The sequence below is a fragment of the Apodemus sylvaticus genome, chromosome 7 (assembly GCF_947179515.1).
Source record: "Apodemus sylvaticus chromosome 7, mApoSyl1.1, whole genome shotgun sequence".
In the NCBI taxonomy this organism is placed as follows: domain Eukaryota; kingdom Metazoa; phylum Chordata; class Mammalia; order Rodentia; family Muridae; genus Apodemus; species Apodemus sylvaticus.
Window position 1 is genome coordinate 65,529,220 of NC_067478.1, and position 14,826 is coordinate 65,544,045.

A 14,826-nucleotide genomic window follows, 5' to 3' on the forward strand; every position below is an offset into this window, starting at 1 on the left:
TAGAAAACAAATAACTTTAATATAGATTAAAACAGGTAGAAAGGGAGAGGAGAGAAGGAGGGGAGGAGGGAAGGATGGAAAGACAGAGGGAGGAGAGAGGGAGAGATAGGAAGAAAAGGAGGGAGGAAGAGAGAGGGAGGGGAAAAGGCAGAGAGGGAGGAGAGAGAGGGAAGGAGGGAAGAGGGAAGGAGGAGGAATGGATGGATGGATGGAGGGAGCGGTGGAGGGGGAGAGGGAGGGTCTTATATGTGCTGAAACATGGTGTATGAGGTTTGGTAAGTGCTGACCTCTACCCCTCTCCCCTTCTAGACATGAATAGAATTAGTTGTTTAATTGAATGAGGCGGTCACAGGAATTGCTGAGCCAGGTCTACCTAGTCAAAATAGATTTTTTAAAAGTGCGTATTGGAAAAAAAGAGTATCACTGAATTTAATAGAAATAGAAATATTTTCTATTCCTGAGTGTTTTCCAAAGTGTTGGCTAGAACCACTGGTAATTCCTGGAAAGCATATGTTCTCTGGAAAGGAGTCTGTGGTGGAATTTGGGAGGAGGAGATCAAGTCAAATGCCTTTCTCCTTTGGAATCATTTAAAGTGTTGCCAGATTAGGAGTGTATATAGAGTCTATGTAGAAAAGAATACTATGGGCCCTTTTTCTCCTCCTCCTCCTCCTCCTCTTCCTCCTCCTCCTCCTCAATCTTCTTCTTCTTCTTCCTTTTTTTTTTTTTTTTTTTTTTTTTTGGTATTGATTTTCCAGATACTTTAGTGTTAAACCATGCCAGAAGTGTTGGGGAGATGAATCACTATTATCCAAAGGCTGCCAGCCTCTTTTCCTTCTGACAGAAGGATAATTCCACGTGGATCAAATAAATACAGATGTGTAGTAATTAGTTCTATTCCCAGTGAGCCTATTTCCAACACACTAAAGATGTGAGCGATTATGGAACCTCACCCCAACAGCTTTTATCAATTTAAACTGCTAAACAACAGGATAGGTCATAACCCAGCCTGCTATTAATAATGTATTTATTATGTACAATATAACAAGTTGGGGCAGGGCCTAGAAAAAGATTCCTTTTAAGAGGAGTGATTTGATTATCCTCCAGAAGCATCACATGTGCCTGGCCACTCACCTGATGTACAGTCCCAAGGCAATCAAAAGAATAAAAAACCTCATCCAAGGAGAAGAGGCCTACATCGTGGGCGGGATCCTCCACAGAGACGACTTAGCTGTGGCTGATATGTTGAATGTGCCCATCCTGGGCTCAGAGCCTGAGCTAGTTCACCTGTACAGTGCCAAGTCTGGGAGTAAACGGATCTTTGATAATGCTAATGTGCCAATGCCTCCTGGAATATATGACATCTATACTTACCAACAGGTATGTAGGGTAGCTCTATTCAAGTATTTTCTGTCCCCTTGACCTTGTACAACTTCAGGTAATCTGGATCCAGCCCTGCCCGGTGAAGTCTGTGTGAATTCTGAGTGACTCTGAAGAGATCTTCACTATGCCACGTGTTGTTTGGTTTCTTTGTTTTCTATTCTGTGAACTGAGCCAGGGCCTCTCCCATGGTAGGTAAGTAGGACAGGCCCATCCTCAGCTCTTTTAACTTTTTTGAGACAACATTTCATTAAGTTATCCAAACTGGCCTTCTACTTGGGTTCCTCCTGCCCCATCTTCCCAAGAATCTAGGATTACATGTCTGAACCACAAGGTCTTGGAGGCCTTCATGTTTCAAAGGACCTTTCTACTGGCATTACAGAAATTACTAAAAGTTTCATAATATTTACTTTCAGGTTAAGTTACTGAGTGTTGTTGAGTTACTCAGTATTCAGCACCTTCATATCTATCAGTTCAGCATCACATGCATCACCCAGCAATTCAACAGGAGCCTAAGAACACAAGAGTCGGTTTTGGCAAAGAAGGGGGCTGGAAACTTTAGCGTATTAGGTGAGAGCAAAGAGTACTGTATACATCCTTGACTCCAGAGACAATGCTTTGGCTTTTCAGGAATGACTCTGGAAAGAGTAGGGTCTTTAGCCCAGAAGCAGGAAGTGAAATGGCCTCAGGAACAGAAGAACCACTGGGGTTCCCTTGGGCCCAGTCCGCAGAGCTGCACTCCTCCCTCATCCTCTAGGAATGCTTTCCTTGTGTTCCAGCCCCTACACGTAGCCTCTCCCACTTAACTGCCATCTGTTTACAGGATAAAATGAAAAGATACACTGTGGGCTCTTAACATTTCCTAACCTCTATTTCTGAATTTCTCTTGATCAGTTCATTCTCTGAGCCAATCATAAAGTATATCCTTTCCCTCTTCTTGGAAAATTAAAGAGCCATAAACACTGAGGCAGCTAAGGGTCAGAGGGAGAGATCCTCGTCTGCTTTCAGTTGCTTGGTCAGGATGTTTGATGTTCTGCACAACACAGCCACCAAAACCACAATGAAATCACAGTTTTACATTTTGGGCAAATCACACCTTAGTAAGACTATTTTGAAGTAGTTAGTAAGGCTATTTTTTCCCAAAGGGTATGTATTTTATTTTATTTTATTTTTTATTTTCTATATTCTTTGTTTACATTCCAAATGATTTCCCCTTTCCTGGTTCCCCCTCCCCCATAAACCCTCTTCCCCAATCAACCCCCTCCCACTTCTCTGTCCTGGTAATCTCCTACATTGCTGCATCAAGAGTAAGGCTAGTTTAAGTTGCCCTGAAGTGTTGGAGTCCTGCTATAGAGAGTTTCTGCCCAACACATTGGCTTATAGCAGAGACACAGACTAGGATTTTAGCTGAGGAGTAATGGAGAGGCTTCCACTGGAATTGGAACATCACAAGGCCAGTTTCTTAATTCTGCTTCCTAATAGAATTTTTTGACTGATAGATTTGTGAGAGAAACAGATTTTTTTACAACTGAACACACAAACTACTTTAAACAATCTTCATGTCTTCAAAATGCATGTACAAAATTTGTATTGAATCTAAGTTTCATCTTCATTGACAATAGTACAGACAATCTATGCTCTGAGATACTTTAGAACTTTATACATTAATTGTGATTAAAGGTGTGGGCACATTTAATACACTATAAACTCTGTCAAGTGCCTAGTATTCAGAAGTAGTACTAAAACCTTCTCATAGACCCTCAGGATGTTATTTGGCATAAAATATGTATTGGTGGTATAACAGTAAGCCAAACTGTATCTGAGTTTCTGTGCTTATTTGGAAGCCATGCATCTGATGTCAGCAAGAACTGAGGTTTTTCCAGATAGTAATGGTTCTACCTAATCAATTGGAGTCTTTCAGTATTTTGAATGTGCAGATGGTGATGAATCAATCCTGACTTTTTATTGATGTACATTGTAAATTTAAAGTGGGAAAAAGATGTGATTATTTTAATTTAGGTTAAAAAGTATTTGTGAGTCTTAGTTGGATTTTCACAGTGGTAATTTTTCTCCATCTGCTCTTCACCAACATAAAGGGAATCACAACTAAAAATATATTACATTTTTAAAAACAGACTCAAACAGAAAATGATAAATGTTTGGAAATAGCATAAAGTCATATGGTTTATGACTGAATTTTTTAATCTAGCATGAGCACAGAGAGCATTTCCTGTCTTGATCCATGTAAGTCCCTGTCTGGCATGTGCTCTGTATGAAATATTGACAGCTTCAGTTAAATAATCAAAAATGGCAATGCTATTTTAAAGCACTGTTCAATTTTCACTTAAAGATAGCACATAATTCTTTCCAGCGGTGTAGTCTTTACAATACTATTGATTGTTTTCATTACTGTAGGGGATCCATCCACAGGCACCCATTTATAGGCGTCTCAGAAGCAACAAATAATAGGATTTGGAGGAAACACTGATTCTGTTAGTATTTGAAGCCTCCAAGTATACAATATATCTAAATACACAATTTTTAAAGGCTATGCTGGAATACCTTTCCTTAAACTAGCAAAATAATGTTTTACCCAATATCAAGAGGCTAAATGGCACTCCTACTCTTATAACAGGACACACAGATTACAGCAATGTATGATTAATAGAAATAGCATCTCAGCTAACTGGAGAAAGAAAGGATGCAACCCTGGAAGACACATTAGGAACCTCTTCTGGCTGTGTTCATAGCCATACAGTATGTAGGCAAGAGCATTGTCATTTAAACATCCAAATTATCATTAATTGTACTTGATAATTAGGGGGTTTCTACAGTTTATTTTCACCTTTATTGAATAGCCCATAATTTCATGAGCTTTCTGGAGCCTCCACCTGTGGCTATTTTGATATCGCCTCCACGTCGCCATGTCAGGTAGCATCCTCAAAACTCTTTGCTAAATAGACACAATTCAGGATAACACATTGTGCATTGAAATAAAACCATTTCAACTTTGCAGTTTTAGACCTCAACGGAACCATAAATCTTCTATTTAGTTAAAAAATAAGAGTCCATTTGGTAGTCAAAAGAATAGATGTGCTACAAAATTTAAGTCAGCTTGACACAACCTATACTCATCTGAGAAGAGGAAAATCAATTGAGAAACCGTCTCCATAAGATCTGACTATAGGGTATCTGTCTGTAGGGTATTTTCTTAATTAGTGATTGATGTGGGAAGGCCTAGCCCATTGTGGATGGTGCAATCCCAGGTGGTCCTGGATTCTATAAGAAGCAGGCTGAGCAAGCCATGTGAAGTAAACCAATAAGCAGCACTTCTCCTATGGCCTCTACTTCAGCTCCTGCCTCTGGGTTCCTGTCCTGACTTCTTCAGTGACGGACAGTGATATGGAGGTATAAGCTGAATAAACCCTTTCCTCCCCAGGTAGCTTTGGTCATGGTGCTTCATCGCAGCAATGGTAATGTTAACTAAGACAATGGAGAGCAGGAACATTACTGTCAAGTATAGGATGTCACAGCCAAGAATAATATGGGTAGTTGCAGGAGACACATGCTCAGTGTTGCTTTTGCCTTCTGGGAAGCACAGACAACAAAGTTGTCTTGTGATCTAATGAATTGTTTTTCTTCAAAGCTGTAATAGAACACTCTTATATAGAATTAAGTAGTCTTGCTATGGAGACTTGTCTGACCCAAATACAACACAAATGACTTATTGACTGGTACACAAGTTGTCCCACTGGCTCCTCCTCTGACCTCTTTCTATACTCCACCCCCCTCCAGCTGTCTGCAGGCTTGGATACACAGCCCAAGGACAGCAAATGAGCGTAAGGTCTGGGGTTACAGCAATCCAAGAGAAGGGTTGCTCTGCCACTCAGTGCTGTGTGATGATGGACAAGTCAAATTTCTCAGCCTCTTAGTATGAAGTGCAAGCACTAATGAAGTACAACCTCCATTGTAGGTTATTATATTAAGTGGGAAACTCACATATAGAATACATGAGCCAAGGGCTGATTCCTACTGAGTGTTCAGTAATGTTAGTTATTGATCTTACTATTATTTTGGAATTAAAGCATGGATTTCTATCCCTTAAATTTTCATCTATTTAAGGCCAGTTATTTAGAGAGTATTGTTTTATATCAAATGCAGGGCAGCTGGCATTCCATGAAGGTTTTTTCTGCAAGTGTTTTATCTCTGTCATCTGTCTTTCTCTATAATACATTTGTTCATGTCACTAATGCAGTCAACATGGCCAAATGGCCAAACAAATGTATGTTTACTGAGGAAACATGTCTTATACATTACAGTATTATTTGTCTTAGATTACTGTATTTAAAATCTCAATGAAATTTTCAGGATAAAATTTTTATTGTCTTGAAATTGTAAAAAAAAAAAAAGTCATTTGAAGAATCAGTAAAACACCTAAGTTGTTATGAAAGAAAAGAGACAATATCAGGATTCAATTATAGATGTTTATAAGTTTTCCTTTTTCCTTCATAAGTTGGTATGATAATAATAGTTTTCAATTTCTCACAAATATGATTGTATTTTAAAACTGGCTTTTATCCCATTGGCTAGTGATTTCTTTATATCACATATCACTTAAAACTTCTTAAATTTGTACTAATGAATCAAAGGGAACCTAATGAACAGACTATGTAAAAACACTCACAGTACTACAAGCAAGTCACTATAACAAAAAGGAAATGTGGTTTTTGTTTTTTTTTTTAATATTGCTGTACCTTTGTCCCAGATGATCGAACAGTTGAGCCAGTTGGTGACTGATAACCTGGCCATCCGACGCTGGGTCTTTAAAATGAACACAGAATTTGGAGGAAATGGGACAGCATTTTGTGACATCCCTTCCCATCTGCAGTGCTACACCTGGGTGCTGAAGGAGAGGAACAGATTCGGCCATGAGGACTGGAAGAAGAAGTGGGCACAAGTGAGTGTTCATTGTTCACTTACACCACAGGGCTGTGCAGTTAGGTGACATGGTCCTTGCTCCCAACTCAGCTCTGAGATCTCTCAGCACAGCCTTGCCTGGGCCTCAGTCTAAACGTACAGCATGAATGGACTTATTGGGATACGTAAATGTCCATTTTGGGGCCCCAAAATGTCTTTTCCTCCCACATCTTCAAAATGATTATGATAGCTATGAAATGACTGAAGTGCCATATTCCAGGAGCACCGGAAGTCTTGGCCTCCACCCTGAGCGCACCCTGTGTTCTGTCAACTGCTGGGATTAAGCTAGCTCTATTTTATTATGAGAAAGCCCACTAGCAAATGGTGCTCACTGGAAGCTAATGTATAATAGCATTCTGTCAGAAGCCATGTTTTTGAAGATATTCCAAAGAAATTTATGTAACTCCCAGTCCCTGTGAGATGCTCAGAGAAGAATAGACCCGAGAAGAACATTCCAAGCAAAGCTGAATAGTGCGCTCAGTGTCTCCCACTATGTGTGGAGTGTGTAAACCCTTCCATATATGTCAGTGAGATGAATTATACAGCCTCAGTCTGTTCCAAGTTTGCTTGATAGTTTTATGTGGCTTAATGTTTAACCTGACCTCTAAACACTGCCTCACATTGTATCCTTATACTCAGCTACTCTTTATTGCATGACCCTGTTTTGGGTAACCTGGTAGAAAAAAAAGAAGATTGAAAGACAAACTCCTTTACTGCTTCCTTCTAGCATGCATAGCAGTGGACTGTGCAGTGATTTGCAACTGCTTTGTGCATCCCACTACAGAAGTCTATGAATCAAGACACAAGTGATAGAAAAGAAGGGCACACTGGTGGGAGCCACATTATTCCTGGGCACGTGAGATGATGAATACATCTCGAGATCAGTCAGGAGGGAGAGTTCCCTTTGATAAATGGTCGGTCCTCCCCAGGATCTATTCTGGGCTTTCTTCTCTCTCCAACAGTGAGTGGACTAAACACAGTGCCTGTCATGGCTAGCTCTTTACATATTATTTAAAGAACACCAAAGTGAATTACTCTTCTAGAAAAAAAAATAAAGCAAAGAAAATGTATTTAATTTTGAGACCCATAGAGACTTCTGTTATGTTCTCTTTGAACAGGATTTTGTCCTTTTGAAGCAAAGCTTTTGAGTTTAAACCATGGAAAAGTCTAGCACTTTCATTTAAAGAACTGAAACACTACTGTGTACAGTGTTTTCTGATCTTAATGTTTCAAACCAATAATTTTTTATTAGATATTTGCTTTATTTATATTTCAAATGTTAGCCACTTTCCTCATTTCCTCTCCCAAAACCCCCTATCCCATCCCCCCACCCCTGCTCACCAACCCACTCACTCCCACTTCCCTGTCCTAGCATCCCCCTATACTGGGACATCGAGCCTTCACAGGGCCAATGGCCTCTCTTCTCATTGATGTCTGAAAAGGCCATCTTCTGCTACATATGTAGCTGGAGCCATGGGTCCCTCCATGTGTACCAAACCAATAATTTTTAAAGAATTACATTGACATTAGACTATGATAAATGCAAAATGTTTGACTTTGAATTTTAAAAATATTTACAGTACTGACATTTGGTTGAATTATAGTTTGAAACCTCACTGCAGATGATTTAATTTCAATTATTTTAAACTATGCCATTTTAAATTGTTATCAAATACATTTAGCACTGTTGTTAAAGTTATTAAATTTGAAACTCTTAAATAATTAATGATCTCTTTAAATCATTTTAAAAAAATTAACTGGGAAAATAATTATTCAGACATCCTGTTATAATGTCTGACTTGTGCTTGGCTGTGATGTGTGAGAAGCCAGATGAAAATAAAAACAAGGCGTGTGTGGCTTGCTCCCTTCTTCTCAAGCACAGCTTATGCCTTCAAAGGGAAACCCTCCTCTGAGTGGAGGTGAACTGAGGGCATTTATTGAGAATTTAGGTGGAATGCATCTTTGTTCCAGAAGACCATTGTGATGGTGTGCATTTAGACATCAAAGCATTAATGAACACAAGCGTGTTTAATGTCCTATTTCAACAGTCTGTAGACCTGTTCCTTTTGATAATGACGATGTTGTGTCACCAAGCCTAGCCTGGCACATACAAAACATATGCTGGCAGGTTATTAAAAATTTCAGCTTCTTGATGAAAGACTATCCTGCAGGCTAAGAGTCCAGAGAAAGACTCCATTCTGAGAGAATTATTAGAAATGAGAATATGACTGTAAGCACTGAATTATGTTAATACTTACAAATAGCATCATTTGCATAGCAGTTTGTGACATGATGCTGTGAATTCTCTTCTTGGTACATTGTAGACAACAGATGAAAGCAGTGCTGTGTGGTGGGCGCTGCTGTGGGGTCTTTTGCAGATACTAGTCTTAGAGGTAGGTGGGAACCAGTAGAGGCACAGACGTACAACACAAGCATCGCCTCTTTTTCCTCTTTTTCTAATTTTGAACTGAGCTTTGGCTGGTTGCAGTTAAGAGCTGAAACAAAGTCACATGAGTTATCAGATGCTAAAGAGCCTAGTGACCTTTGAGAGTTCAGTATGGAGACATGGGCATATTTCAAAATGCAGAAAGGCTGCATTGAAACAAAACACAAATTTTCCTTCTTCCCTGAGGCTGGTAACAAGCCTCTGCTTGCCATCCTATTGTCACTCCTCGGGCTTCTCCCACTGGGTCCCAATAAGCTCAGCTGGTGAGTGTGCACTGCTTGCTAAGGTTTGTGATCCACTTGAACAAATGCACGATTTCCTGCTTCTGAGTCAGGGGATTTGTTTCAGTTGTAGGAATGAAGACTTCACACACTTGTAGGAGTGACATCTTCCTGACACATGCTGGTGCCGCAGTCTGCTTTCTGTGCTCAGTCTTTCTTGTGGCTGTTTTCTATTTGTTAGAGGGCATATCTTCCATCTCTCATACTCCTTTGTTTTACTGTTAGAATGTTAGACATTTGGTATTCATTTAAGCATCACCCAAAGGGAAGATCTGAATCCAGGGCTCCCAAACTTAGAAAGGCAGATTAAACCATACTTATCACTAGAGAACTAGGGTGGCAAACAAACATACCGTTGCAAAGGAGGAGCCACCACCACGGTGCGCTCAGAAAAGCTTCCCCTGGGAAGCCTGTAAGCAGTAAAGGGAACCACTCTCAGTGACTGAGCTGAGCGCCTCCTGCAGAACGTGGTAGGCTTTATTAGGTGAGTTCAAAGAGGCACTGACTCATCACCACAGGATGTTTAGGAAAGTAAAAAGGCAATATAGCAATATTAGAGAGATGTCTAATCCGGTAAGTATAAAATCACCTTTAAGATTGCTTTCATTCTCTGAACTAATTCTCAAATGTGTGTTGCCTCTCATTGCCTCAATAATTGTGATTAATCTAATTAAACATAAGAACTTAGCCATTTCCCCATTTATTCCTCTTCATCACAATTAATGGTTGCTCCCCCTTTTATTAATTAATTCTAACATGCTAAAACAGTCAACTGTCTGAAAACTTAAGCTCTTCTCCAGTTTTGTTCTGTTCTTGTTTTTCAAAATGTGGACCAAAGAAATGTCCACATAGTATATGCCTTTAAAACAAACAAAAACAAAAAACAAAAAGCAAATTCTGCCTTTTTTCCCTAGGAGAAAGCCCCATGAGTAGGATGTGTATCTGGCAACAGTGCTCCGACTCTTGCTGTGTGTGCTGTGTTGAGAAGAAGATGCTAGTGGCTTCCAAAACCATTAGCAGAACACAGAGCTAAGTGCACGCACAGGAGACTTCCTTAAATCCTAGAGAAGCTCCCCTGCCCTCCCAGGCCCCAGCCGTGTGTGGCCCATTCCACCTACTGCTGCTCTGGCAGATTTTCTACTTTGCACAGATTTCCTCAAAGCACAGATGTCCCTGGACCACACTCACTACTCTTGAGTGCTTCCCTTTCCTTCAAGGCAGTGAACTGGGAGGTGAGGAGAGCTGTCAGTATGCACACCTCAGCTGTAGAAGGGAGGAACCTGCTCAGGAATCCCATGCCTCACCACATGCATCCCTGTCAACATGCATAGTTGTCAACAGAGAATTATATATATTACCTTTTGCCCACTCACAGGGAGACACACTTGAGTCAGCCTATAAATTATGACATATTGAGTAGCCTACCTTCACAATCAGATGTAGCACTAAAAACAAGATAAGCAATTCAACTTATTCTTCCTTTACACAAGCTACCAGAAATTTTATGTGTTTTTGTTTTATTTATTTCTAGACATAATTCAGGTTTATGTGGTAAACCTTTTTAAGCAGAACAAAAGTTACAATAGGTCAATCTGTGTCTGAAACCTCAGCCATTGAGTGAATGCTAAAGGAAGGGTGGCTGGCTTCATGACTTCATGAGGTCCCATTGATCCGCCTCTCTTAGAGGTTCCTGGGAAACAGCCACGACCAAGTTACCATGGCTGCCATTTCTTTCTCTGGAAATAGATAACAGTGCACCCATCACATGGAGCTGTAATGAAAGTTAAATGTACCCTGTGACTTGGCCAGCAATATTCTTAACACATGAAAGTTTAAGATATTGTTGCTTTGTTGCTTTTTATTATGAATATTAACTAAAGTTGTATTATGAGAAAATATAAGCAATGGTGAGCAAATAAATACAAATTAGCTGTTCTTCAGCAATTCAGAAGTTATTTAGAAGGCTTTGTAGCCTTCAAGACTACTGTAGTGTGCATCATCATTATACAAGATGCTGTCAAAAACTCAGAATAATGATCTAATTGTCCCTATGCTATGATTTTCCTAATTAATACTTTTAAAAGAATAACCCTAGATAGCATCCTAGCCTCTTACCATTTGAGAATAGAAAACACTGTGTTCATTAGAGCTTTCTTCATGTTGAATAAAGAGGCTTGATAAAGAAAGAGATTATTCTGACCAAAACACTGAGTCTGGATGCTTCTGGTTCCAGTTGGCATATTTTCTAATTAGTATAGCAGCATGTCACCAAGATCACTGGAAAGTCTTAATCATGTACATATTTTTTCTTAGCTCTGAGAATGACTTAGAACGTTTTCTTCCAGTTCAGTGGTTATTTTCATGGTGCTGCCAGGGTTGAGTTTGAGGTGCTTCTCTGTGCCTGAGGATGATGACAGGAGAAGGAAAATTGCCGCCCCAGTTAAATGAAAGCCTGGGCACCCCTTCTGAGGACCTATAATAATCAGCCATACAAGCTGTTGGCTTGTGTGTCCTATTGATTTAATATGCTTCTAATCAGTACATAAAGCTATGGGCCTGCAGTGTTAATTTTTCATATGCTTACAAAGTACCCTTTGATTTTCTGTCACACGTTAATTACAGCGTTTTGCCATTAAATAGGAAGCTTTGTGTAAACTAATTACTAGGTAATCATTGTCTACTGCAAGCGTGCTGTTTGTACCTTTTATTTTATTCTAAAAATGCACAGATCTCACAGTCTGGAAACACTCTACCTTCCAGCCATTAGCTCTCACTAATTCATAGCATTATTGTGGAGAGTGGAGGAGTTGTAATTGTTGTGGTATCAGAGCTGTTAATTACCGGAGTAAACAGTTGAAATGGTGCCAAGGTCTATTGTACAAGGCAGAGAAAAGGAGGTTTAAATGTTACTCCCACCATCTGGGGACTGGAGGAGAGGCAAAGGCTTGAGAACAGCGGCGAGGCGCTGCCGCCGCTTCAGCTCCAGGGTTGGCGGCCATATGGATCTAGAAAAATTTGCATCAATTGAATTTAACTGCTAGTTTTTCACAGTAACTGCGTGGAAGGAAGAAATAAAGCAGAAGATAAGAGGGACAGGAAGTGGCCAGGGTTCTCACGTCTAGGAAGGTCCCGCTGGAGCCCTTTTGGAAATGTCTGCTCTGCTGAAAACCCGCAGTGCCCCTTGGTGAACCAGGCACAGCCTTAAGAAGTCTAGGGCTCTCTGTAACTGAGCCAGACTCAAGACAAAACACTGTGGGATTCACCGGTCTAGTCCTGTGCATCGTCTATGGAAAGAAAACAATCAATTTGCAACACTGCTACATCTTCCTGACTCTATGTATGTGATGTGTGGAAATATCAAAAAAGGTCCCTCTCTTCTCTTGATCGAGAAACAATGCTGTGTGCCCATTCTTGTGCACAGAATAAAATACAAGACTCTCTTGATAATCTGTTTCATTCCTGAAACTCAGCCTTCCCCATTACTTGAGGGAATGTGTTTCCTTTTGTCTTCAGTCTGCAATTAAAGGGCGTCCATCATTGCCCAGAGTCCTCACAACCAGTTATTTTTCTGCATGTCCCAAATCTCTACATGGATAGGAAGAAACCTATTTCCGGCAGCTTACTACTTTGGCTACTTCTACTTATGGTTGATTTAAGCACAGCATGGTTTCCACTATAAAACACTGTATAATCTTTAAGACAGTCATATGGATCTACTGGCTGTCATTCTTACACTTCAGTATAATTTCCTTGAAAACTGTTTTCCAATGGTAAGAATATTTGTCTCTCCCCAGCCATTTGCTGCAGTAACTACTTTTCAGTATCATTCCCCAAACATGAATATCTTCTTCTCTTTTTAAGCCGCCCTGGATTACTGTATTTATTTCTAATCGTTCCTTTAGCAGATGTTGAAGTAATTTGGGGTGTAATGTAAACAACTCTTTTAAGAGAGAAATCACAGATAGACCAGGAAGCGAGGGCAGCGATTGTCAGGCTTGTGTGAAGGCAGTATTGCTGGGGGGGGGGAGGGGGGGAGTGGAGGCTCCTTTTGTGTATGTGCAAAGTTCAATTAAGAATTTCTAGAAGCACTTAATCTTTATCTATTGAAAACCCCCAGCATGCAGTGCGACAGGATGAGCCTAGAAAGAAAGAAAGAAAGGAAACAGCTCTGCTCCCTGTGGTGAGGGGAAAGAGAAACAGCAGTCAGTGCTGGAGAGTGGCAAGGGAATGAACTTCTCTGGTGGTTGTGGCTGCAGTGAAGCAGTTGTGCTGAGCTTTGGAATGGAAGTACAACATATGTGCCTCAGTTGGACAAAATGCTTCTCAAGTCGAATCAACTGCTAGGCCTGCATGTTGGTGCAAGGTAGAGGCCTAGATAATGAGGGACAGACTCCTCAAGAAGCAATGAGTGGATAATGCTACATAAGTATGGAATTATATACCGCGTTTTCAACATTCTGTTTAATGAGAGCCGCCACTGCAGCGAATCGCTTGCCACACACCCGAAATGGGCCATTAGCTATCAAGGGAAAATTATCTTTGCCGCTTTTAGCAGATGGAGCAAATATTTTACAAAGCAATTTTACATACCAAAAGCATTTGTGTGCTTTGGTAAAGCTGGTTGTTTTACATTATGTTACCTTCTACTGCAGCATAATTTTCCATCTCATCGAAGACAAACTTGGCATATTTGATTTTTAAATTCTCCATTAACAATTAAACACAGAGTAGTAAAGCTGTCCTTAAACTTTAAGTAGGTATGGGAAGTAGTTTCTGACTTGTTGGAGACACTTTCATTGTTTTCTTCATCCTTTCGACATATTTTTGCGCCCTAAAGGGGGACTGTTCCTAACTCTCTTAGTGGAAAGGAAGGAATGAAAACTTTGTGAAAGTAATCACCATGCAGGAGGGTCTGAGTATCCGCTGGATTACAGCTACCATTGTGGATTCGGAGGACATGCTTTGGCCTGTCCATTTGTTACGTCCATTTAAAATGCTTAAGCTTCAGGTAACAGAACCTCAACTTAAATGGCTTTTTCTATAAAGAGAAACTGGCTCCAGATAGTGGCTCAGCAATGTCACCAAGGACCCACAGTTTTCCATCTCTTTTTTTGAACTATGTGTAAGGCTGCTTCCTTCCTAAGGCTAGTGGTTCTCTGTACTGCAAGATGGCTGCCAGTGGCTTCCAAAATTTGTTCTTGGTCCAGGCAATAGAAAGAAAGAACATCTTATCAGGTAGCAACTCAGAAGAACATGCATTTTCTTTCCAGAGGCCCCAGTAGATGATTCCTAGCAAGTGATTGGGTCACATCCATATTGTACTGGCTGGTTTTGTATGTCAACTTGACACAGGCTGGAGTTATCACAGAGAAAGGAGCTTCAGTTGGGGAAATGCCTCCATGAGATCCAACTGTGGGGCATTTCTCAATTAGTGATCAAGGGGGGAGGGCCCTTTGTGGGTGGTATCATCCCTGGACTGGTAGTCCTGGGTTCTACAAGAGAGCAGGCTGAGCAAGCCAGGGGAAACAAGCCAGTAAGAAGCATCCCTCCATGGCCTCTGTATCGGCTCCTGCTTCCTGACCTGCTTGAGTTCCAGTCCTGACTTCCTTTAGTGATGAACTGCAACGTGGAAGTGTAAGCTCAATAAACCCTTTCCTCCCCAACTTGCTTCTTGGTCATGATGTTCGTGCAGGAATAGAAACCCTGACTAAGACACCTATACTGTACCAGCAAAGCTACTATGCT

The 14,826-nt window shown here is 40.5% G+C and overlaps 1 protein-coding gene across 4 annotated transcripts in view; it reads left to right on the forward strand.

Annotated features, from left to right (window-relative positions):
• Iqch (IQ motif containing H) overlaps nucleotides 1-14,826 on the forward strand; it is a 192,366-nt gene that overhangs the window by 106,860 nt on the left and 70,680 nt on the right. For all 4 annotated transcript variants that reach the window (XM_052188070.1, XM_052188072.1, XM_052188071.1 and 1 more), the window contains 2 exons: nucleotides 1,105-1,377; nucleotides 6,143-6,334. In XM_052188070.1, the coding sequence (XP_052044030.1) occupies nucleotides 1,105-1,377; nucleotides 6,143-6,334 (465 nt within the window). The remainder of the gene's footprint in view (nucleotides 1-1,104; nucleotides 1,378-6,142; nucleotides 6,335-14,826) is intronic.